Source organism: Sus scrofa, chromosome 15 (assembly GCF_000003025.6).
Source record: "Sus scrofa isolate TJ Tabasco breed Duroc chromosome 15, Sscrofa11.1, whole genome shotgun sequence".
In the NCBI taxonomy this organism is placed as follows: Eukaryota; Metazoa; Chordata; class Mammalia; order Artiodactyla; family Suidae; genus Sus; species Sus scrofa.
Genome location: NC_010457.5, coordinates 72,776,743 through 72,804,084, shown reverse-complemented (window position 1 = coordinate 72,804,084; position 27,342 = coordinate 72,776,743). Strand labels below are relative to the sequence as shown.

The window sequence follows — 27,342 nt, the reverse complement described above, 5'->3', positions numbered from 1 at the left end:
TTTACAGAAACTTCCACCTTTCAAGAGAGTGTCACTTAAAACTGCAAACACAGTTATACAAAGTATATGTTCCTAAAGGAAGCAAAGTCCCTATACACTTCTCATTCCCTGTCATCATTGTAGAAGAAAAAAATGGCAAAGGAATTGATGGGGGTATATAGTCTATAAACTGTGGCTATTCATTTTTTCAACTCACATTTCCTAAGTGCCTGCTTGTTGCTTTATGAGAGCATGCCACCAGTGCTCTCATTTCCTCAGCAGATGTAGGCTGGGTCTTCTTGGCTGTTAGCACTGTCTGAAGTGATAAAAAGTAAAAACAAAGTTGCTGCCTTTGAAGAGAAACACATGGAAACCAGAAATTATAATTACACATATAAAAAATAATTAAAACAGATTTTTAGAAAGAAATATTGAGGCTGGATAAGGATAGGTGACTAATCTTGAAAGTAAATTGGAATACTTCAGAGTGGAGGTGGCATTTGAAGTGGGTTTTATGGTAGAAAGAATTTATTAGGAGAAAGAAGAGGGGAGGAAAGAGTGAAAGGGAGGGAGCAGGGAGAGAGGTGACGAGAAGGGGACGCAAGATGATTAGGCAGAGGGAGAAGCTGAAATGCTCTGCAATTGCAGCAGAGGCCTTGGCTGATCCTCCAGGCATCTCTGGCACTAGAATGACCCTTTGGAGTAGTCCCAAACTGAAGCAAGGGGTCAGGACTTTGTGTACCTCGTGCTAGTCAGTCATTGGATACAGGCTCTTTGTCTACTGTTTCAGTGGCGGGGATGTCACCTTGGGTGGGGTAGCTCCCTTCTGCATTTCAACTCCCAGAGAGTCGTGAGCTACAGGTGCCAACACTCATAGCAGGTGGAGGAATGAGTGGCTTGTCTGAAAGGGAAATCTAGGCAGTACACCTGAGGGTCCACTCTATTCAAGGGACCCTAGAAAGAGGGCAAGTGATTAACTCAACACTTGAGAAGTGGATACAAAAGAGGAAGACACCAAAGAGACCAAGGAGAAAATGCATACATTAGCCACTTACATATACACTGTATAACTTTCCTCCTTACGGCAACCCGGGAAAGTAGATAATATCAATCGACATTTACAGAACTAAGATGCTAAAAGATTGAGAAATGGTGCTGGTTAGTTACTGATGTTTCTGGGGGTCTTTTAAAATTTGAACTCCAAACTTTAACCACAATAATGCATACCATAGAAAGGAAAGAGAATGATTAGGAATATAATTATTTTCTGTTATTTCTCTGTCATGTTGCAATTAAGGATCAGATTTTCTGTTATAATGGCATTGTACATTTGCTATTTCATGTTCAGTTTCTAATCCTACTTAGTGCTAATTCATTAGGTTATGGTCTACCTCGATGATATAATAGATAACAGAACATAGCACATTCCATAAGAGAAAAATAAACCAATCCATTGAGGATGCATTCAGTAAGGGATTATATCAGGTTGAAGGCACTTGTTAGGAGGTGGCACCTAAGCTACACTCTAAAGGATGGAGATCATTTCACTGTGTGAATGTGGTGAAGGAAATCTCAGGCAGAGGAACAAACATTCATGTTGTTCATCTGAGGTACTCATTCATTTAATCCATCCACCCATTCATTTATTCAGTATTCAGTTTTTGAAAGCCATCATCTTTGGAGCAACTTAAATGTGCTTACTTGTTATTAAGTGTATTCCCTTTATTGATTTGATAAAAACTTGTTCAAATATTTGCAGTCATCATGGTTAAATATTTTATGGATTTTTACTATATGGTAGTTTTAATTACACTCCTTAGATTTTTTTTTAATTTTTTTGCACAAAAAAGAATTGTAGGCAGTTTAGATTTCTTCTCATTATTGCATTTTTAAAAATATCTTTTCCAGAAAGGTATTTGATTTGGCAAGATTTAGGGATTAATTACAATTACACATTTTGGGGAAGCTGATATTTGATCCTATCTTTTATGCATGGATTCTTACAAAAACAACAACAACAAAAAAAAAACAAAACAAACCCCTATAGAATTTTACTATGATCATTTCTTTTTTTTGCACATTTGTCCCAAACTATTTGAAGAAATGTTCATTCTTATTGGATTTGTTCATATGTCTAAAAACAATGAAATTTTGGTCATTTAAATCAGTGTTTCTGAACTTTTGCATTTTGATAGATTTGAAAATATTCCTTTCCTATAATGATGTTTGAAATGTGAAAATTAAAAGTAAATCAGGAGAATTTACTGATGTGGTACAAAGGGATTGGCAGCATCTTGGGGGAACTGGGATGCAGGTTCAATCCCTGGCCCTGCACAGTGGGTTAAGAATCCAGCGTTCCCTGGCTTAGGTTGCTACTATGGCTCGAATCTGATCCCTGGTCGGGGAACTCCATATGCTGTGAGGCGGCCAAAAAAAATGGAAAAAAGTAAAAAGGGTAAATCAAGAAATGCTCACTTTAGAATATGCTTCAAAAACCACATACCCTCACTCTTACCCCACTTTAATATTGAGGATCACTTATTTTAAAATGCTTGCCATGTAGAGCAAACAATGCAAAAGATTGCCTTCCCACATTGTAGTATTTAAATTCATCTCCTAAATAACAGAATTTTATAACTGTTTAGTTCATTATTTTTAAATCTATGTTGAATGATATTTAATCTTATTACTGTTTCAAATATATTGTTTTGCATTGAGCATATAGCATGTATTGTCAAAGGTAACTAATTTCTACTTACAGGTATGTGGCTTTAAATATTTTTAATCAATTGAATAAACTGTTCCATCATGCTGCATTTACAGACTTCAGTTCCTAACCTTCTTACTTCTCACAGGGGTAAAAACAAACTGGATCCATCAAGGATGCAACTCTGTGCTTTTAACCAGGCAGAGACATATATGACCACTTTTATACAGGTTACCTAAAAAAAAAAATCATACATATGTATATGATATTTTTTTTCAGTGTCGTGCATGCTGTTCAGCTACAAAATCGTTCTGCCTGACGCATTGCAAGAAAGTAGAAACATACACAGTTGTTCCATAGATGAATTGACATCACAGCATGTCACTGGGGCAATTCCATCTTTTTTTGTTATTCTCTTGATGACTTCCTTGATATATCTCTCATGTCCTTGGGTGATTTTAAGTGCATGATCTATAGATTTTTTTTTTGGATAGATTATAAAAGTAAGATATAGTATGTAAACAGAAGCCATTAAAGCAGCATTTAATTTAAAGACCTCTATCAAATTCCTGTCCTAATTTAAGGTATACAGTTGACCCTTGGACAACAGGGATTTGAACTATGTGAGTCCACTTACAGAGAGATTATTTTCAATGGCAAATAATATAGTACTACACGATCCACAGTTGGTTGAATCCACAAATGTGGATCAAAGGATACTGAGGAACCATGGTGCAGAGGGCTGACTATAAGTGATACTGAAATGTATACTGCACAAGGAGTCCTGCCTCTCAGCCCCATGACATTCAAAGATCAACTGTATGTTTAGTTGTATATCACATTAAATGGTTAATGTTTACAATGACCAGAGTAGAGTTTTAATATTCTCACCACCACAACAACAAAATAGTAATTATTGTGAGGTGAAGGAAGTGTTAACTAACCTGACTGAGGTAAACATTTCACAGTATATGCATGTATCTAATTATCACATCGTATACCTTAAACTTATACAATACTGAATGTCCATTATATCTCAGTAAAGCTGGGAAAAAAACAAATATTGTCACATTCAAATTCAGTAAATGAAAACTATTAGGAAACAATTTTGTGGGAGAAATATTTCAGGCATAAACATAAAAATCTCGTACTAGGAAAGACCATTCTAGCGCTAGTCCCATATTCACAGATAAGGTAATTGAGACTCAGACAGTTTCTGAGTACATGTCTAGGAAGTTGGAGACAGAGCTACAGTACCCAGCTTCAAGGCCAAACTCTGAATATACTTTGAAGTGATCTTAAGCACATTCATAACTAGGGTTTTTTCTTTAAATCAACAATTAATGTTAGTTTTTTATTTGATCATATACAAAATGCATTAATTAATAATTTACTAGGCTCTGCCTATAAAGGAATGTTATAAATGGCTGAAGTGATTAATTTGGTTCCAGAAGCAGTTTTACATACTTATGAGAATAAGTTTCTTATTATTTACACTTGGCCCTCCGCATCCATGGGTTCCACATGAGCAGATAGAACCAACCGGGGATCAAAAATATTAGGGGAAAAAAAAATCCAGAAAGTTCCAAAAAGCAAAGCATGAGTTTGCGGCACACCAGAAACTACTTACATAGCATTTACTTTGTATTTACAACTACGTGCATAGCATTTACGTTGTACTAGGTATTATAAATAATCTATAGATTATTTAAAGTATAAGGGAGAATGAAAGAATGTGCATAGGCTATATGAAAATACTGTACCTTTTTATATAAGAGACTTGAGGATTTGCAGATTTTGGTATCTGCTGAGGTCCTGGTCCAACCTCCCAAGATACTGAGGGACAATTGTATATATCTTATGAGAGGACAGATGTACAAAGTAGTCTCAAGAAGATGAGGTTTAAATGGAACATATTATGAAGTGAACACTACATCTGGAGTTTCTGTTGTGACCCAGTGGACTAAGTACCTGACATAGTGTTCATGAGGATGGGATTCAATCCCTGGCTTTACTCAGTGGGTTAAGAATTTTGTGTCACTGCAAGCTATGGCATAGGTCTCAGATGCGGCTCAGATCTGGCATTGCTGTGGCTGTGGCGTAGGCCAGCAGCTGCAGCTTCAATTCAACCCCTAGCCTGGAGATTCTGTATGCCCCAAGTGCGGCCACAAAAAAACGAAACACTAAATCTGTCAATAAGATATAAAACACTTTCTCTAAAATTAGAAACAGGTCAACATGGATTGCCATATCTAAATGTCTAACACATATAAAAGAAAATATACTACTCAGATATAATATTTTATTTTTAGTATAGCCTGTTGAATGACTAAACTCTAGTAGTTCCTTGGAAGGAAAAAAAATCTGTGTTAATCTGAATGTTGGCTTTTTATATGTAATGAAGTTCGTATTTTAAATTTGTCTTTGTTAGGATGTTTGTATTATTGTTTTCCATTTGCAATGATGAAAGCAAAACTGTATCCTGAAATTGATACACTCTGGGAATAGTAATGCTAAGAGTTTCAAATTTTTTTTAAATATCATTCTTCTAGTTTACTCGAAGTTAATTTTAAAGGTACTCTTAAGTAAAAGACATATTTTTCTATTTCAAATTGATAGTGATTTAGAGGGAGTATTTCCTTAGAAAACAATTTTATTCAAAAATGTAGTAAATTTCCTTTCCCTAGAAGCTAAAGTAAGATGCACACGTATACAGTAGTATCTATATATGTGTAGGTAAAACATTGTTTTTCAGAAAACTGTTTTCGGAAATATGTGTGTATGTGTGTTATTGTGTGTGTTTTGTGTTTGTGTGTGTTTTGTGTTTGTGTGTGTTTTGTGTTTGTGTGTGTGTGTGTGCTTAATTCCTAAGTTATTATTCCTTTTTTTTTTTTTTTTAACCAAACTACTGCTAGAAAGCATGAGGTGCATATTAAGGAATGGTCATTCGCCTGATAAACAAAAACTCTGGATATTTCAGTTGTAAGGAATAACTTGCAACACAATACTTTTCTTCGGCAGAAGCTTCCTACATAAAGGTTAGGAAAAATACATTTTATCTGTGCCAAATTTTATTTTGCATTGTGTTTGCAATAGAAAAAGTCCAGGTATTTAAAGCCTGCTAACTGTTCCACTCATTGGAATTTGTCTTTTCTTTTCCTTCCTCGTTGTGGGTAGTTTTTAGGGAGTAACATTAATCATTCAGATATACAGCTTGTTTGGTTTTTGTTAGTCATTTCTTTTTTAGTTATAAATAATATTTAGTGATATTGGGTCACAAAGTGTATGCTTTTACCTCACATTTTGCTGTCATGTTTACCTATCTTCCAATCCTTGTTTACCTCCTTGCTGCAGTTGTCTAGCAGGCCTTAGCAGTAAAAATAGTAGTAGTATGGAGTTCCCTTTGTGATGCAGCAGAAATGAATCTGACGAGGAACCATGAGGTTGCAGATTTGATCCCTGGCCTCACTCAGTGGGTTAAGAATCCGGTGTTGCCGGGAGCTGTGGTGTAGGTTGCAGACGCAGCACGGATCTGGCATTACTGTGGCTGTGGTGTAGGCCAGCAGCTGTAGCTCTGATTCGACCCCTAGTCTGGGAACTTCCATTTGCCTTGAGTGTGGCCCTAAAAAGCAGAAGGGAAAAAAAAAAAAAAAAAAAGTAGTAGTGGTAGTAGTAGTAGAATTGTATAAATGTTCCTAAAGTTTTAAAGATATTCTTTCTGATTTGACCACGCGTATTCCAGCTATTTAAGTAAATGTTCTCCGCAGAGAGTTACATGTTAGTGCACAGAGCCATTAAATACTGATGGTTGCTTTACTTTGTAAGACCTTACTGGTCTTGCTACCTGCCTTTCCATTAGAAAATAAGTTGATGATTCTGTAAGATCTGGCTGAGAGATCTATAGCCAGTCCAACCTTCTTCTGTGGCCAAACTTTGTTACATTTATTTATTTGTTTTTATATGCAAGAGCTTATCTTTTAGTCCCATAAATTGTGTTATTGAATCAAAAGTGCCCTAGGAAAACTAAGAACTTTCAGTAAATTATTTGCTTTATTTTTGAATTTCCCTGGTTGTGACTGAGATTTGACCTTATTATTTCTCCAACATCTCCTACTATAAACCATTTGACCTTGTGATGGAACTATTAAATGGATTTCCTGTTGAATGAGCAGCTGTTCCCCAAAAGCGTACAGTTTCTCCAACAGCAAACATCAAAAGACTGGGAAGGGAAAACTCTGTTTTTCTTACCCTTTATTTGAAAAAGTGCTGGAGTTTTAGTTGCCCATAATTATGTGAGATAAGAGTTTATTGTAACTAGCAAATAAACTATTTCCTGCTACTTAAATGTAAGTAAAGTGAAATAAGTAAGAAAAGAGAAGTAACAGAGAAGAAAAAACTTTTTCCATGAATGAAGGCTATCTGGGGTACTTTTTAACTTAGGGTATTACCTTTTAAAAATAATGTTGATAAAGAAATAAAAATAATGTTGAGAGAAATCAGAATTCCAGAAAGACTGGAAAAGGATTAGAAGGGACTTTGAGAAACCCAGAAGCTAAATCATGTCATGTAAGGAAACTACCTACCATTACTTTAGAGATAAAAAACACAAGTGGTAATATCATAGGTAACCTCCAACTTTAAAAAGGCTGAGGAAGGTAGTGTTTGCATTTCTCCAGAAGATTAAAAAGGTGGGGGCGGGGGTCTAACAATTACGAGGGAGAGAAAAGCGTATTTTGGTTTTAAAATCCAAGTCATCCCATAAAAAAATAGTAAACCTGGAAAACATTGGACTCTTGACTCACACAAAGCATGGTGGCTCTTTGTGGAATTCCTCTTTAAAGTCCTTTAATCCTTTATTGTAAACTTTTCCATTTTACTCCTCATTATAGATTCAGAACCCTCATTATAGCTATCAATTGTATCATTAATCTGTAAAATTAAAAGATGGGTGTTATTTATTTGGATCTAATGAAAAAGTTTTTCTTATTGACATATAATGGAGCTTAGTGTATCAATAATATCTCCCATAATTTTTCTGCCCAGATATGCCCATCCCTTCCTTTAGATTTGCTTCTTTCAACCTTCTTGCTGTCATTTGTGTTTCTTTGTTTTGATGCTCAGGTGAACTGACTATTCTAGACTATGCTACTCAAAAGAATATCTCTCTTTTGTCATGTAAAGCAAATAGCCTCAGGGTTCATACTTTAAATGTGACATCTTTGGGATGTTTTGAACACCAACCACCCTCTTTGAATAAGACTTTCATTGAATTCTGTGTTTTCTATAGTGCTGCTATATGTTAATTGTTTTTTTTATTTTGATGCCAGATTATCATGTTATTAGACAATCCTATTTCATATCTCTTAAAATAAGAAATGACTGAGTAACATTAACCACCATCCATGCTAGCATGAAATAGGCTTACAATGTGAACACCTAGTTCAAGAAATGATAGTAACGAATTTTTAAGTGACCACCCTAGGACACTTTCTCATATGACACCTGTATTTTAAAGAGTCTCTACTCACATGCAGTGTTAAAGAAAATGCACCTTCCAGGCAATCAAAAAGAGGTCCATGAGGAATAATTAAGCTTTTAATTTGATATTTTCAATAGTGAAAAGTTTGTAATCAAGATTGAGGATTTCAAAACTACTTTAGTGTTTTGTGGATACACATTGAAGAAAATAGAAATATCTATCTACCTATCTCTATCTATCTATCTACCTACCTACCTACCTACCTACATGTGATATAGTAATTACCTAAACAAAAGAGAATCAGGGATGCTAGTCAGATTCACTTCTGCTGAACCATGCAGGAACTCCTGTTAATGCTTTTTTAAAGAATGAGAAAACCAAATGTTGAGGTTGAAGATGTTTTCATTAACTTAGCCTATGTCAGAATTTTGCAAATTTGAATCATTGTATTTAAAAGTTGTTACCAGTTGAGAGAAAAACCATTATATCTATTTCCTCATTGTCAGTTTTTTTGGCTAATAACAGAAAGGAGCTTTGCTTTCTTTCAGTTATTCCACCCACTACTTTGCCTCAGAGTCCCAACCCATAACCTTTTTTAAGGATGGAAGGATTTGGTCTCATCACCACAGAATCTTAGTGCCTTGTCTTTCAGGTCCCTGGTGACAGTTCATTTGCAGCTGAAAGGTCAAGAATTGAGGATATCAAATAATTGTAGTCTTTTTGATATGGTACTTAAAATTGGTTTCTGTGGTAATTGGCACAATAGGATAGATTAGTAATTATAAGTAAGTTTCTCCATTTTTTTCCTGGTGTAGCATATATCATCTTCAAACCTTAAGCCTTACAGAATATTCAGTCTTGGAATTAATTTATATTTGCTTTACTTTAATTTCAAATGAAGCAATCAGTTTAAATAGCCTAATTCTTAAATGAAATTTCATATTGATACTGTTAATAACTTATAATATTTTAAAACTCTTCGACCTTGTGAGAATAATACTTCTGTGCCAAAGTAGATTAGAAGAATTAATTTAATAGAGTATTCATAATTCCTTACTTCAGTTATAAAAATAACTTTTCTCACATCATTTCTTATGGACAATACTTTATCAATGCCGTTTTACTGATTGTGTGATAATAATAGCACTGAGAATTTAATGTGGTATCCATAAATGACACTTTTACCCTCCAAGTTATTCTCTAAAAATTAATATCTTAGGTTGGACCTATGGTCTTAATGCAAATCAGTAGATTGAGGAATTAATTTAAATGAAATGAGTATTTCCTCATTTTTAGCACTTGGATTTGTTTGAACTATTCTTTAAAAAATCAAGTAAAGCTGTAATCTTAATTAGAGAAGTATGTGCTGTAGTAACTAGTAGTTTCCAATACTCACATGTCATTTAGCAAATGAAAATGAAAATTGAACTCTCATTGATATGCTTGCTGCTCTACCCCTTATAAAACAGTATTAGGAAAATTTGGCAGAGTTTTGCTACAATTGCTGTATGTATTTTTTCTAAAACTTTCTATGTATATGTATGTGTAAACATCATGTTTAATCATAAAGTTCTGGGAGGGAGAAACTTGTTTGTATTATGATCAGTTTTATGATCATAATGACAATGAATTCATTGCTGTCATTTGTTGGTCTGCCATGTTCAATTTCATGGGATCTGTTTCAGAGTTTGCATGTGGTGCTCACTTTTCTCGCCACTATCTCTTGAAATTATAAATAATGCTTTATGATCTTTTCTACTATCTCCTGAAATTTCATCACTAAAATAGATGGTTTTGGATGAGATAATTGCTGTGGTCTTTGACATTTTGATTCCAATACGGTATTTGACTTTTTTGGTTTTGATGAAAGGCCTTCTATCTACATCATCCTGATGCATATTCTTAAATTATAATTAATTCTTATAATTATCCAAGAGATAATAGAAATAGTATATTTGGATTTCATTTCACACTGATTTTATTCTTTTTTAAATTTTAAGTATGAGCAAGCTTTTTCTGCCAATTATCAGATCTGACCTCTCTGTTAGCAGGTGTTGGCAGTTTGGCACTTGCATATTATTGCTATTAGGGTCTTGGTTGTTCTAAAATAATAATTAGTATATATACAAATTTATGTTAAACAAAATTAAAATGTGGCCAATGCTGCAAATGTTATCATTGACATAAAAATATTACCTTAAAGCTAATTCTATTCTATCCTAATAGAATTATTAGCCTACTAAATATACTTTTAGCCTACTAAAAATTATAGAATATATTTTTCACAGGATGTGTAGATAGAAAGATCAAACATATATGCATTGTAAGGTGACCTCAATGTGTGTTTATGTTTTTTTTTCCTGGCCATCAGACTGTTAATCTTTTTTCATAACACTTTGCATGACTCTGATTATCAAATACAATTTAATGCAAGACTTGAATGAACCCTAAATGAACTCTCCTGTGGGGTGGTGAATTTCTTTTTAGAGGCTGAACCGATCGAGTTCTTCCGAGTGCAGCACCATTGATAACCCTTTGCCAGGAGAAGGAGAAGAAGCAGAAGCTGAGCCTGTAAATTCAGATGAGCCAGAGGCCTGTTTTACAGATGGTAAGAGAAAAATCAAGATCTCAGCGTCCATTTATTAGTGTTTTGGCTTTAATCTTAAAACCTAATACTTTCCAGGGGTTGTTGAGAAAGCAGAAAACCCCATTCCATGCTGGTTCAGTTGTGGCTCTGTGACTAAGGGCAAATTGCTGGAGCTTGTTTCCACACTTAGAATATGCTAACAGTAATTTACGACAGTGTGTTTTACTGTAAAGCACTCTACTTATCAAAGGATGTTCATATTATCATTTTGTTCCTTAACTCATGTTTCCAGCTCCATAGAACCAGTAGACAAATTAATGGGATAGATGGTACTGTTTTCCTTTTCATCAAAATTGAAGCTACTCTAACTCAGGAAAACAACTTGATACTGTGAACCAGCCTCTCTAAATTCCTCCTTCCCTTGGCTTCAGAGGCCACACTCTATATTTTTGTTCTTCTTTTATGTCACTGAGGGTTTTGAGTTTCTTCCCCGACTTCTTGTAGTGACTATTTTTATGCACAAATCTTAAATAATGTTTCCTCACATTCTGATGCCCGGTTCTCTACTTTTCTTATTCACTAGCCCTAAGTGGTTTCATCCATGTCTACGGCTTAAGCATCCATTTCTGTGTTGTTACCCTTAGATCTTTATCTGTATCCAACTTTGCTCAGGTTCCAGATCTTCCTTCAGCTCCTTGTCTCCACCTGTTGTCTTTAAACATCGCGGATTTAATAAATTCAAAGCAAACTTTAATGGGGTTTTCCCACAACTTCCTGCAGTCATTATCTTATTTAGTTACATCATGATCTATCTGTCTCTCAAGCTAGACTTTAGGTCAGTCCTAAGTTCTCCCTTTCTAGCCACAAGTTGATCACAAAAACTGTTAAGTTGATCAGAAACTCTGGAGATAGGGCCCGAGTCCTTCAGGAGATTCTGATGTTCACTAAAATTTGAGAATCATTGGTAGGATAAAATCTGACACCTTAACTTGGCATATAAAACACTTTACATTTGGCTTCTGTCATTATTTTCTAATAATACTTCTTTTTACTCCTTTTCATTTTCTGCCTTCCTGAACTTCTTACTACTCCTGGAATTTTTCAAGGATTTATTCAAAGCAATAACTGTGAATTTGACCTAGGAAAGTATGCAGAGTTTTCTAACCAAGTATTTGTTATCTAGGTAAAACACAAAGTAGGCTAGGATTGCAATGTAGTATAGTAATTTAGAGCACAAACTTTGGGGCGAGATAAGTATGAGTTCTAATTGGCCCACTGCTAACACTGTATGAGACCTTGAGCACGTTTTTAAATCTTATGCCTAAGACACCGCACCTTTAAAATAGGTTTAACAATAACCCCATATCATAGGGCTGTTGAGGAGATTCGATGAGATAACAATAAATTAATTAGCGCAATACTGTTTTTCATCTCCTTCTAGTCTTCTTGTTGTTTTAAAAGTATTTTGTTAATTATTTTATCTAGAAGCTAAAATAGCTTCGATGCTAATGACTCAAGATCTACTCAAGGGCTTAAACTCTGAACATCACTGTTTTTTATAGAAATCATTGACTTGCTTTCCTTTTCCAAGATTTTTCTCAACCAGTCTCATATAACACTCATGCAATAAACAAAATGAATGGCAAAGATATCTGCAAACTACAGTGGATGCAAGAATTTTCTTTAAATACAAGCCAAACCACATTTTTTTTTTTTTTTTTTTTTGTGAGAGGCAAACAAGAAAGACACCCAGGTAATAGAAATCTATGTTTGCTCAAATTAGTGCCATAAGCAAACCATGGAGTTTCCTTTAGAAGAGTTCATGTTTAAGGCATAGAAGCATTTCAACATCATGATAAAATTAAATTGACTAGCTCCATGTAAATTTGAATTTGTACAGCTACTACCAAGATTTCTTCTGCACATTTTTTGAATGACCTTGACGTAAAATTCTAGGGTAACTAGAAAGAAATTGGACTTATAAAACAAGTATGGCTTTAAATCAGAAAAGGGCTTTAGAAAAACTTAAACCCTCTACAGAGAGTATTAATGCTAAGCTGTTTCAGACTGTAGGTACTATCTTACTGAGATTAAATTTTACAAAGGCTTTTTTAATCCTGCAAAACACTAATGAAAATAATTGTATAATGACTTTGAAGTTATTCAATACTTCTAATTCGAGTCTAGTATATAAGAGATATTACAGAAAGGTATTTTCAATGTTTTGTGACCTTGACCACTGAGAACTTATGGAGGGCCAAAGTTTCATTTGTGTCCAGATTAGATTCAGGAGATCTACTGTATAGTAGTGTAACAGTAGTTAACAATACTGTATTGTATACTTGAAATTTTCTACAAAGGTAGAACTTAAGTGTTCTCAACCCCCAAAAGAAGAAATTGGTGACCATGTGGATAATGGCAGTTTAATTAGCTTGACTGTGGTGATCATTTCACAATGTAAACTTTTATCAAATTATTAAGTTGTGCACTTTAAATACATGCAATTTTTAATTGTCAATATACCTCAAAATAAAGCTGGGGGAAAAAGGACAAAATAGGAGAATAGGCAAAATCAAAAATCTACAAAAAAAATCTACAAAGATACAAAAAAAAATCTGTAAAGACGCAAGTCAGACTAGTAGTTACCTTTAGGGAGTATAGATTGGGAAAGGCCATGAGAGTGATTTCGGGGTGCTAGGAAATGTTATATCATGACCTACATGGTTGTTGCATGAGAATATCAATCTATATACTTAAAATGTGTGTCCTTAACCCTATGTGTGTTCTCCTCAATAAAAATTTAGATAAACAGAAGTCTGCATCATGGCTCAGCAAAAATGAATCTGACTAGCATCCGTGAGGACACAGGTTCGATCCCTGGTCTCACTCAGTGGGTTAAGGATACAGCATTGCTGTGAGCTGTACGGTCACAGACATGGCTCGGATCCCACATTGCTGTGGCTATGGTATAGGCTAGCAGCTACAGCTTCAATTCCACCCCTAGCCTGGGAACCTCCATATACCATGGGTATGGTTCTACAAATTAAAAAAAAAAAATTAAAAAATGGTAATAGGTGTAGAAGCCTACTGTCATATAAATAGAGCAGTCAAAGAAGGCCTTTCTAAAAAGGTGATGTTTGATCAGAGACCTGAAAAAGATTGATGTGAGCCATGCAAATATATAAAGGAAGAGCATTTGAAGCAGAGAAATGAAGGCCTAGGCCCTGAAGTGGGGATATGCACATTTGAAAACAAAATGAAGGGGCCAATGTGAGAAGAACAGAATGAGAGGTGAGAAGAGAGGTAAAAGTTGAGGTCAGAGACATAGTAGAGGTCAGATCATAAGAGCATTGAGCAACATTGTAAGACTCTCATTTAGAAGTCTTACAACATGCCATCTTAAGAGTAGATGGGTGGGGAGTTCCTGCTGTGGAACAGTAGGATAAGAATTTGACTGCAGCAGCCCAAATGGTTGCGGGGGCATGGGTTCCCTCCCTGGCCCAGTGCAGTGGGTTAAAGGATCTGGCATTGATGCAGCTGCTCAGATTCAATCCCTGGCCCAGGAACTTTCATATGCTGCAGGTGTGGCCATTAAAAAAAAAAAAAAAAGGAGGTGAGTGGATATAGCAAAGGCAGAAGCTGGGAAACTTCCTGTATGTTCCTGTAGTAAGCAGGTGAGAGATGATGGGAGTTTGGTTAGAGTATGAGATTCTGAGTACATTTTGAAGTTAGAGCTAAAAGGACTGGTGATGGATGTCGAGTATTAAAAAGGGATGGGTGATGGATGTCGGGTATTAAAACTTTCCTCTCTTAGAAGAGTCAAAGATGACTCCAAGTCTGGGGCCTCAGAAACTGGAAATATATAGTTTCCACATGAAGACTTGAAAATGAGTCAGCTTATCAGGCTGGGAAATCAGAAACTTGTTTACTTATCGTGGAAATGACCCTTACCAAGCTGTGATTGTTTGACAAGTTTTGAGCTAGGACCAATGCCAATTTAGAGCAGCATTTGGCTTTCCAGAGGTTTTTGTTACCAGAAAGGGAGCAGAAAGACCAGAGTGTGAGAGCTAAGTCAAAAGAGTTGTGCTTCACTGAAGACAAATGCTGAAATGATTGTGTTTTTCATTGTCTCACATCATTGATTCTTTTTAACTTCTTATCAGTATACTAATTTGCATTTTGTTCCTCCTCACCTTTCCCACCTCCCTCTGAGGCCGTGTCTTTCCTTCGTTCTGTTTCATTAGCTTTATAATTCAAGACCAGGTTCCTTCCCCAGAATTGGCACTGTGCTTCTGTATCCTTAATTCCAGGTGTCTTAGTAATTCGTGTAATTATGAACATGACATGACTGATTCTGCTTGGCTTTATATTATACTCCTTTTGACTTATGCAATTAGTAAATCACAAAATGAGAATTAGGACATGAGAAAGATACACTCTTTGTCTTAAAATAATTTATTTTCTATTAATTTTGTAGGAGGAGATATCTCAATTTCCCCCCAAATGTTCTGAGTTCAGCTTCCTATAAAATAACTAATAACTAATTCTAATGTTAACAACACAATAACCTCCCCCTTTGTGCCTATTTTTGTCTTTTTGGAAAGAAAATACAGACAAAATACTTGTTTTAAAGGCTTTAAAATTTTTAAGAAATATTTTTTAAAAAGACTTTCCTAATCAATTTTTACACTAATTATTACTGATAATGTTTTTATAGTTTTATTGATCAGTAAACTATCTTGGAAGACTTCTGTGGTTTCTTTTTTATTTGAAAGCATTCATTTAACATGATGAAACCCAGTAGAGATTTTATGTAATGGATCACCGGAGCAAATTAACGAAAACACCCAAAAGAAACAGCATTTACCCATGGGGACCCATTAAAGTGTTTGAGAGGTTCTCTGTTATGTTTACATTTAATTAATAGCCCTTTTAAAAAAGAAGGTATGATAATGTTGCTAACCAGCTAGGAAAACACTTGGAATATGCCTTTGCATAAAAGTCAGACAGGCATCCTGTACTCCTGCTTCAAAATAAGAGAAAAACTGAGGTGGGATAAATCCTGAGGGTAATATATATGAACCTTCATCTCAGATTAAAAGTTTATCTACTTTTCAGGAGTTCCCGTCCTGGCTCAGTGGAAATGAATCTGACTAGTATCTGTGAGGATGCGGTTTCAATCCCTGGCCTCGCTCAGTGAGTTAAGGATATGACATTGCCCTGAGCTGTGGTGTATAGGTCACAGACACAGCTTGGATCCCATGTTGCTGTGGCATAGGCCGGCAGCTGTAGCTCCAGTTTGACCCCTTACCTGGAAACTTCCATATGCCACAAGTGCAGCCCTAAAAAGCAAAAAAAAAAAAATGAAAAGAAAAAGAAAAAAGTTTATCTACTTTTCTAATTAAATTAGAATATATAGTGCCTTTTCTTGCCTCAATCATAAAAATAATATTTTTCTTTAATGTTAAGACTAACAAAAATAGGAGTTCCCATCATGGCTCAGTGGTAATGAATCCACCTAGAATCCAGGTTGTGGGTCTGATCCCTGGCCTTGCTCAGTGGGTTAAGAATCTGGTATTGCACTGAGCTGTGATGTAGGTTGTAGACTTGGATCTGGAATTGCTGCGGCTGTGGCGTCATAGGCCAGCAACTGCAGCTCCTATTTGACCCCTAGCCTAGGAACCCTCCATATGCCATGGGTGCAGCCCTAAAAAGCAAGAAAAAAAAAAAAAAGACTGAAAAAATAAAACCCAAATTGTAAAATTTTCTTAACCAGAGAGAACTTTCTCCTCTGGTAATTATGCTTGAGGCAGATGGATTCTCTTCTGTACAAGATCTTTAAGTTTGAGGTATATTCTAAAACCTCAAGCATTAAGTTAATGTTAAAAAAAAAAATTCCATTTAAAATTTTTCCACTCTCTCTGGTGTTTTCTTTTGCCTGAAAGAAATTCTCTGGGAGTCAATTTTTGACCTTACCCTTTTACTATTTTTTCATATAATTTTATAAAATATTCTTTCTTTACTAAATGCATTTCATATGTAATGATTTTAGATCCAATGAAGATAAATTCAGGGCTGAGATCATGTAAATTGTAATTAATTGATGTTGCATAAATGAAGCCATGTGTATACTTTCCATTCACCTTGTTGGGTTTTATTTTCCTTTTCATCCAATTTTTGTGTAAATCTAGAATTCACAAAGGTATGACCCTTCAGATCATGAATGATGTTTAGGTGGTTTTAGAACTCTTTGTGGAGGAACTGTGTCTTTTAGGTCAACCAGCACATGAAGGTGTGGAGAGGACTGCAGTCCGTACTGTGAACAGAAAGAAAGGGCATGACAGGCACAGTTTAGCCTTCTGGGAATTTAGATACTTCTGAAGAGAAGGAACAGGAGCACATCAAATATACATGATAGGAAAAATGTCAGAGACTTGGAGGAAAAACATAGCTTGCTACATTTCTATGAAGCTGGAAATTAAAGTGCTAGGAGATACTTTGTATTAAGAATCAATAAACTAATTTTACCTCAGAATCATAAAAGAAGCCATAAAAAAATCATTGTCCAAAAAAATGTAATCCATCAAGAGGATTCTAGCTTTGTTGTTTCAAGACATACTGTTTATGATTATATGAAGTTATTACTTGATAGACTCAATATTTTAATGAAATATATTATTTTGCAGAAAAGAAAGATTTTAAAGTGACTAACTTGAAAACTTGTGAAATAAGTGCCTAAAGAGTGCTATTGATTTCCCCTCCCATCTTCTACCCTCCTCCAAATGAGGTGTTTCATCTAAAATTTTTAGAATTAACTGTAGCTTCTCTTTTTAAGTTCTTCCTTTTCTTTAAAGTAATTTCTATTATCTATTTTTTAATCAACTTTAATTTTTAAAAATGTTCAGTCATTATCTTTCTGATCCTGTCTTGGTCATAGCTCTCTTCACCAGTTCTTCAAGAAATTCTTTCCTCCTTTACTTTTCCTGCAGTTTCTGATGTTTCCCCAACCTCTGCTCTGTTACCTCCTTAGGGTCTTCTCTTCTCCTACCTATCCTGGTGGTGGATCAGTAAATGTTGAACAAGCAATTCTCCAAGAAAAAGAAAGTATAGACACTACATATATAAGATAGATAAATAATAAGTACCTACTCTATGGCACAGGGAACTATATTCAGTGTCTTCTTATAACCTATCATGGAAAAGAATCTGAAATTGAATCACTATGCTCTACACCTGAAACTAACACAACGTGGTAAATAAACTGTACATCAATAAAAAGTTGGTTTCGGAGTTCCCATTGTGGCTCAGCAGAAACAAATCTGACTAGGATCCATGAGATGAGGATGCAGGTTCAATCCCTGGCCTTGCTCAGTGGGTTAAGGATCCAGCATTGCCATGAGCTGTGGTGTAGGTTGCAGACACTGCTTGGATCTGGCATTGCTGTGGCTGTGGCATAGGCTGTCAGCTGTAGCTCCAATTCAACTCCTAGCCTGTTGGAACCTCCATGTGCCACAGGTGTGGTCCTCCTAAAAAGACACACACACACACACACACACACACACAGAGTTGGTTTTTTGGTGGGGGGGATAAAGAAATTATTCATACATGCATCCACTTACTATAAATTTTACTGATATAAAGGATATGTGGTACACATTTTACAAATAATATTATCAACATTCTTCATTGAACACTATGTAGCCAGTTGGTTCTCACAGGATGCTTTTGATGAATTTTGTACTTATAAACAGCAAGGATCGCAATGGATGAACAAATCTAGTTTTAACCTGAATGGTTGGTTGGCATTTTCACTTATGTCAGTAAGGTAAGAGTGAAACGAAGAGGCTCTGTGTGGCAATCTGACTCATTCATCGCTGGTGTGAACAAATCTCAGTTGAATCAAATAACAGAACTTGAATAATGAATGTCTTTCCTCAATTCCCCAATTTTTTGTGCTATTCACAATATAATGGCTACAACATGGCATACTTTTACTATTTTATTAACATTTTCTCCATTACTTTCTTTACACAAAAAAATCGATTTATCTGTTTTTAGTATTTATCACTAAATTTATTTTATTTATTTTATTTTTTAGTCTTTTTGTCATTTTAGTGCCACACCCACAGCATTTGGAGGTTTCCAGGCTAGGGGTCTAACCGGAGCTGTTGCCGCCAGCCTAAGCAGAGCCACAGCAATGCCAGATCCGAGCCGCATCTGCGACCTACACCACAGCTCATGGCAATGCCAGATCCTTAACCCACTGAGCGAGGCCAGGGATCAAACCCGCCAACCTCATGGTTCCTAATCAGATTCATTTCCACTGCACCACGATGGGAACTCCCTTTATCACCTTTTTAAAAGTCAGTTCTATTTCTAAATGTATACAATTTAATTTTTGATAACAGCTGCATTTAACAATAGGCTAGCAAAATTTCCTGACAACAATAAATTGTCATGAGCCAGTAGGAGGTGGCTCCAGGATACCACTAAGTGCTGTCTCTTAATGCTGCCATTCCAGAATATTCCAGACTTAATCCTTTTCTCTCCTCACCCTACATTCTTGTTTTGTGTGTGATTTCAACAACTGTCTTGATTTCAGCTGACAGGGACATATATACTCATAATTTCTATACATTCTTTTCCAGCCCAGACTTTTTCCCTGAGCTTCAGAGTCACACTCCAAATATCTACAGGATATCTGTATTTAGAGTTTTCATTGGCATCTGAAACTCACTAACCCCCAACCAGCGCCTGTTCACGTAGTCTTCATTTTACTGCTAACATCTACCCAGTTGTATGGGCTTCTCCCTTCCACTTACATCCCATATCCAATCAGTCACCAAACGCACTGATTTTATCTGCCAGATATGTCTTGATTCTGTTGTTGCTGAAGTTCCTAAGTTGACCTGATCTATACTTCTTGCTGGGGATACTGAACCAGAACCCTAAATGGCTTTCTAGCTCTGGGTCTTTCTTTTCCCCCCACCCTCTTTTTTCTTCTCTTCCAATTTATCCTCCACAGCTGTTGGAGACATCTACTTAAATTACAGTCTTCCTATATATCATTTTCTCCTTACAACTGTCCACTTGCTCCTCATTAGGATGTAGGATATGGACTAAACTCTTTAGGGTAGGCGAAAATTCCTTCTGTAGTCTGACCAGTTTCTCTACCTCATGTCTCATCCGTGCCCCTTGTGCACACTTTGCTTTCCTCACAATTCTGAACTGCTTGTGATTCCTGTATACAACACATTTTGCTGTCTCTTGGCCTGGAATTCCACCCAAACTTTTTTGGCTAATACTTTGGTTCAATTCAGGCCCCACCTCTTCCAGAAAACCTCCTCTGACCTCACTTTCTCAACAAATAAGTCAGGTTAGGTGACCTTCTTTCATGCTACCAAAATAACTCCAGCATATCTGCAACATTTTAGTTGCCTTATTCAGTTATAGTCATTTATTTCTATATCTAGCTGCCTAACCAAAAACCACAAATAGGTTTCTTGAGAAGAAGAAACTATGTACACAGCTGAGTAAAAAGCCTACTCAATAAATATTTGATGGGGATATTAATGAATAAACCTAAAAAATTTTAAATAAAATACTCCTCAGGGTTTTTTTAAGCAGTGTGTTTTACATCTAGGATCCCAAGTCAGATTTGTTTTTTACTTATAGTACTTGAGACAATATCATCTGCATCTTCTAATCAAGATTTCTTCCTTTTTAAATGAATTATAGGACCTTCCACTAATTTTTAAAGTATTACTTAGAATGCTATTTCTCCAAGGGTTTTTTTATAGAGAAGTTGAAGCAACACCAGATTGTAGACTAAATTCACATCAAGAAGGCCCTGAAATGCATCTTTGTTTTAAGACTTTAATTCATTCATTCATCAATAATTATTTAGTACTCATTTTGTATCTGGATTAGGATTACATTAGGATTGTAATAATAAAAAAAAAACAATAAGTGGTTTAAGTAAGAAACTAGGGCAGTACGGAAAACATGAATATGTCCCATGTTAGAAATTACTGACAGGTATTAAGAGAACACCATGAGAGTTAGGAGATAAGAGGAGGAAACATCCAAGTTGAAACCGTCTGAAGCTTTAGGTATGAGTGCTAGAAATTGATTGGTTGAGGAACTATTGTAGGGAGCACTTTACATTAAATAATGTATTTTAAGTATTTTATTTATTCTGAAAAATAAATTCAAATTTGACATGCATGTCTTTTTTGCCAGGTTGTGTACGGAGGTTCCCATGCTGCCAAGTGAACATAGAATCAGGGAGAGGAAAAATCTGGTGGAATATCAGGAAAACCTGCTACAGGATCGTTGAGCACAGTTGGTTTGAAAGCTTCATTGTTCTCATGATCCTGCTCAGCAGTGGTGCTCTGGTAAGTCATCTAACACCTAAGGCTTAAATAGATTAAGTCAGGAATTTTTTTTTTTTTTAGGGCCACACCTGCGGCAAATGGAGGTGCCTAGGCTAGGGGTCAAATTGGAGCTATAGCTGCCAGCCTACACCACAACCACAGCAACGCCAGGTCTGAACCACCTCTGTGACCTACACAACAGCTCACTGCAACACTGGATCCTTAACCCTCTGAGCAAAGCCAGGAATTGAACCCACATCCTCATGGATACCAGTCACGTTGGTTAACTACTGAGCCACAACGGGAGCTCCTAAGTCAGTATTTTTAATAAATGAGTTGGAGGATAAAAATATCATGACAATCTGTTTTACTTAAAAATTAATCCTATGATTGGTACCAAGGACAAAAGTTTAGTTAGCTCAGTAAATATTTACTACATGCCAGGCATTATTCTTGCTGTCCTAAATGCAGAGATGGATAAGATCCAGGTACTTTCCTCAAGGAGCATAGGGAACATTAGGGAAACAAGAGGCACTAGTGATAACAGAGCTGAAATGTGTTTGTAAGTGAGGTATATACATGATTAAGCTGTGGAGCAAGAAGAGTTGTCTGTTTGGAATTTCAGAGAGGTGAATAGGAATTTTCCAGCCAGGAAGATGGCCTGAGGGGAACAAAGCATAAAATAGCATGACATGCTCCAAACTATAGAAAGTATTGTGGGAGTAAGAGCAAATCCAGGGAGGTGGGTGGTGACCAAAGATACTGTGACAAAGATAGGCAGCATCAGCTCATAAAGCATCTTATATAAGGGAAAAACGGACTGTGGTTTTAGGGTGAGAATAGGATAGGTTTCTCATTCTGGTACATGTGCCTAACACCTTCTATGGTGTGTGAAAGGGAACTTGTAGAGTAAAAAGCTCCCTGAGCCTTTTCTTGTTTTTCTCTCCTGCTGACACTAATAGAGATAAGCCATTAGAAGCCTAGTTCCAGCTGAAGATTCCACTGGAAATTCCATTTTACTACAAACAGAATACCCAAGAACTTTATAGGTTTCCTCAAAGACAATCTGTGGACCTGGTTTCTGTTTCATGGGTGCAACCATATGGGAGACTTCCGAGTCAGAGACAAAGGACTTCATTTCTCATGGCATAGAAAGCAGCATGAACCTGAACATGTGTGTGTTGGCTTCCTTTGTCCCCAAGTCCTATGGGGGCACAACAGGGACCTAAATGAGCATTGCATACACACTGGGTTAGCATCATAGCTTAGGTGCACTGAGCTTAGGGAAACCATCCTTTTATGGCAAACAGCAACCTTGCTCTTTGTCCCAGAAGGAGATACTACCCCATCCTTCAAGGTTGCTTGTAGCAAAAACAACCCTGGGAAATGACCTAGATAAAGAGCAGTCAGGGCCTTGTGTTCTTGGCATACCCAACAAGAACTTGCAAAAGTGCTCGGGGTCACAATGCATTGTCTCTCCCAACAATTTCCTGTATAAAAAACAGAAGATGTACTAAGAAAAACATTGCTCATCTGATGGAATGGAAGTAGGAATCTTGATAACTTTCTACATTTTCTCATATTTCTAATAACTGAGGAAGTTCATAAGTCATGCTGAGTCACGTATGTAAACCAAGACTTTTAGAAAGATTACAAAATATTAAAAGAAAAGGTTAGAATTATCCCTTGTTCAAAATGTCTAAAAAAGGGAGTTCCCATTGTGGCACATGGAAACAAATCCTGCTAGTATCCTTGAGGATACAGGTTCAATCCCTGACCTCATTCAGTGGGTTAGGGATCTGGCATTGCCGTGAGCTGTGGTATAGGTCACGATGTGGCTAAGATCCCACATTGCTGTGGCTGTGCATAGGCCAGCATCTATAGCTCTGATTCAACCCCTAGCCTGGGAACTTCCATGTGCCATGAGTACAGCCCTAAAAAGCAAAAAAAAAAAAAAAAAAAAAAAAAAAAGAAGAAGAAGAAGAAGACATTGGGGGCAGAGGCATTCTCAAAGCTGAAATTTGAATGCATCCTAAAAGGAAAGGGAGAGATATCTCAAGAAACTGGTATTTTTCACTCCTCAAGTTTGCTAATTGAACTAGATTTTTAAAATCCCTTAATTAAGTAATAATACCTTAATTAATGATAAAAATAAATAAGAAGTAATAGCTCAAATTTAGTACATATTTTTGTGTTTCAAGATCTTTATATAGATTTTCTTTTTTATTTTCAAATATCTTGTGAGATTATGGTATTTTACTCATTTTACCAATGAGAAAGTTGGGGGCAGAATTTTAAAAGTTACTTTGTGTCCCAAAGCTAGTAAATAACAGAGTCATAACTGAAGGCTAAAATCAACTGAAATATCTTTTCATGACTCTTCAGACTCCTCAGAAAGGGGGGAACTCACTAGGTAGAAATAGATGGGTAGTGATGGAAATGAGTAGCAGAAAAGCCCATGCCCCAAATCAGGCAGAGCTCGCACAGTGACCTCCTTGCCTCCTTGTTCCCAGATCCATAAAAGTAGTCCTTGAAAGTAGGAGCCCTGCAGCAGAATCCTGTTTGAGGCCCTGACACTGGCTGAAGCAAGGTGTGCTTTTCTTTGTGGTCAAGCCTTTTCCTTGTCTTCGCATTTAAAGGACTGAGGCATTGTCTGGGTTTCTGTTTAGGTAGTTTGCCCTGTTCCTCCAGAACTTGGAGAAGGGAAGCAGGAAATTTCTGAGGACTGGATTTCAGTTCTTGCATTTTAGCTACATTGACTTTCAGAACCTCTGCCAGCTGCTCGAGTCTTCTCTTAGCATCTTAGTGGGTGTGTCCATTCTCTTTATCCCAACTTCTCTATTTTCTTCAGTATTGTTAATAACATTTTGCAAGAAGTACTAAGGATCAGGTATTGATAGAAGAACTTGGGATAAGGAAAATAAGAATGTCACAGGCCTTTGACTATGGATAGGCATCCAGTGTTAACCATTGAGGCTACAGGTCCTTTTGCTTTCATTTTCTCCAACAAGGTGAATATTGTTTAAACTTGAAAGAAAATTCTAATACTGTAGACCTGTGTAGGTCAGCAGCCATTTTCAGTGGCTTCTGGGAGCTCAGTTATTTAATTCCATTCAAATCATGTCCCAATGACCTTGTGGCTCTGACCTCAGTATCATCATCTATCATTTACTAAAAGTTCTTGGAAAGTGTTGAAAGGTGCCACATTGGTGGAATAAATGTAATAGTGATCTGAAGAGCTAAAGCTTGTAATGAATAATAAAATACTGGTGAAAAACTCAAAGGAAGAAACTTTCTTCTGTGTTCTACAGCCCTGTTACACTATTGGACTCATTCATTTAGAAAACTTTTCCTTGCCTCCTTCTTTGTTCTTGACACAGTGCTAGGCACTGGGAATGACAAGTTTACAAGAACTGAAGGAGAGGCTCTAAATTCTGTACTGCTGGGTTAAAGGAGAGTGCAGCTTGAGAGAGATTTATAAGAAGGGATGACTCTGGAATCATGGCTTAAATTCTTAGGACTCATCTAATTTGAAGGGAGATAAAAGGGGAGATGAGTGGAGCTCTTGGAAAGTGTCAGAGATCACAATTCTTTTAGAGGATTATAAATAATTTCATTCTTTTGCACCCTCTTTTGACCTCTGGTGACCCGCTGCCTGTACTATTGAGAAGGCTAGAACTAAATGCTACACAGTAGCTATAAACCAGAATAAAGTCAGCTAGCCCATAACAGTATTCTATGTCAGTATTTTCTTTATCAGAATTTTATTTCCTGTTTTTTTGCCATAAATCATAAGCTTAAGTTGTGCATGAATAGAAATTTGAATATTATTTTCACAGGCTTTTGAAGATATATATATTGAAAAGAAAAAGACCATCAAGATTATCCTGGAGTATGCTGACAAGATATTTACTTATATCTTCATTCTGGAAATGCTTCTAAAATGGGTAGCATATGGTTATAAAACCTATTTCACTAATGCCTGGTGTTGGCTGGATTTCTTAATTGTCGATGTAGGTACTTTTGGATAAATTTTAAAGAGGATTTATTCTTATGACTAAGTGTTCTGAAAAACCTTCACCGATGTTGTATATTATCATATTTAGATAGATCCAAAACATTTTTTTCCAAGGCTTGGGTATACATTACATCAGCTATGTTCTCAGGCTTCCTCTATGAGAAATCTAATTTTTTATACTTTGTAATAATGATTTAATATTTCATTTTTTTTGATTTACCTTTATATATTTGTTACATAGTTATTACCCAGAAAAATAAATGGTAAGATGAATGCTTTATAATATAATAGTTTTTTTAAAAGTCTAACCAAAATAAGAAATAAGAGAAGGAATATAGATTATTTCTTTTCTCTTAAACTTATAAATATGATTGGGTCTTTTAAAGTTTATTATAAAATATTTAAGCTATTTTAAAACTTTAAAAAAATATATCCTAAATATAGTTATTTTCATCTTTAGATTAAGAAAAAAGTTTTCAAGTAGAGCTGAATTTATTTTTAGTTCAGAAAGAGATATGGCTGTTTAATAATGAAATTATTTTTGTATTTGAAAATATAAATTCTCAATATTTAGGGGTAATATGCAGAATTCAGGGAAGTTATATAGCTTCAAATTGAAGTATTTAATATTTTGAAAAAAGCTAAGTAAAAAAAATGTGTATATGTGTGTGATGTCTGTATATGTATATGTATGTGTGTGTGTATACATATATATATTATAATGAAACAGAGCAAAACTCCACTCAGTATTCCTGTTAATAGAGATGCAAATCTAGGTGTGCAGATTTGGGGGAGGAGCTGTGATTATTTTTTTTCTTTCTTAAAATTGAGAAATGTATCTATCTAGCACAGTTGCTCTCAGTTTAATACCTGAACCAACATCATTGGTGCATGTGAATGGAAACTTGTTAGAGAAGCCAGTTCTTAGGACCCAGCCAAGACCCACTAGTTCATTAACTTTGGTGTTGGGACCCAGCAGACTTGTAACAAGCCCTCCAGATGATTCTGGTGCACATTTAGGGTTCAAAACCACTAATCTGGTTTTATACCCAGAAGATGGGCTTGTTTGATTTCTGTGAGCTTCTTGATTATTTGAAACTTTTACTTGCTTGAGCATTATTCCTCAGTATGGGCATTATATCATGCATAAGCAGATATGTACATAAATAAATAAATAATAGGCATATATATGTTCTCAACTACAAACTATACTTTAGTTTTCTCAATAATATGCATATATAATAGTCAATGTCATAACATTCACTTAACAGTGGTTTGGAGATCAGGTTTACCATTTCCTTGGGGACTGGTCAAATTATAATAGACATTTTAGAACTTTTTTCTGATTAAAAAGGATTTCTTTTTATTCTGATTAAAAAGTACACATAATTTTGTAAGTGTACTTAGGTGGAAAATAATGGATCTGAAAGTCTGAGTGAATTTAAAAGTGATGTGAGGATTAATTAGTAATGCTGGTTATGTAGCGTGAGGACTTAAAAAGAAATAATAATTTTACACTTAGTGAGAGAGACATTTAGAAATAACTACCCTATAACAAAACACTCTAATATGTCCTGGTTTAAAACTCAGTTCACCTGTTTCCAGTAGCACTAGCAGTGAACCTATGAACAATAAATTTTTCTACTTCTTCAGTTGTTAAACATAAGGAAGTAGATGCTTAAGCTGTTCTTAATCTTCCCTGGAAAACTTCAGTCTTTCAGTCATCACTTAATTTGTAATGAAGAACTGCATTCCAGACATGGTTCTTAGGCATTGCCTCCAGCTGCATGTGGTGTAAAAACAATGGGTATTTTAAATGGAACTTATTCAGAGACTGAATATATTTACAGATCCAGTAAATATATCCACTGCTCCATCATCAAAGTGTATTGATTTTGGTTCTGTCCTTGTTCTTTCTTCTGAGATAATTAAGGATAAGAACACAGATTTCTATTACTGGTTGCAGTAATTGTGGAGAGTCTAACATGACAAAGAGTTTTATTTGTCTTATATTCTTATATGTTAATTGGGAAGCCAGTGAAATCACCTACTCTCCTGTTCTCTTCAGTATAATTGAAATTGTCCCCCACAAATTTCTACCAGGAAGATCTTTGGTGTCAATTCTGAGAAATTGTAGGACAGAATAATTTTGTGGAGAATTTGGCCCATCTCAAAATCATGAATCTTCAAAATGCT

General features: G+C 35.7%; 1 protein-coding gene across 3 annotated transcripts in view; it reads left to right on the top strand.

The window, feature by feature from the left end:
* SCN9A (sodium voltage-gated channel alpha subunit 9) overlaps positions 1-27,342 on the top strand; it is a 166,647-nt gene that overhangs the window by 108,268 nt on the left and 31,037 nt on the right. For all 3 annotated transcript variants that reach the window (XM_021076176.1, XM_021076177.1, XM_021076178.1), the window contains 3 exons: positions 10,653-10,773; positions 20,995-21,149; positions 24,968-25,141. In XM_021076176.1, the coding sequence (XP_020931835.1) occupies positions 10,653-10,773; positions 20,995-21,149; positions 24,968-25,141 (450 nt within the window). The remainder of the gene's footprint in view (positions 1-10,652; positions 10,774-20,994; positions 21,150-24,967; positions 25,142-27,342) is intronic.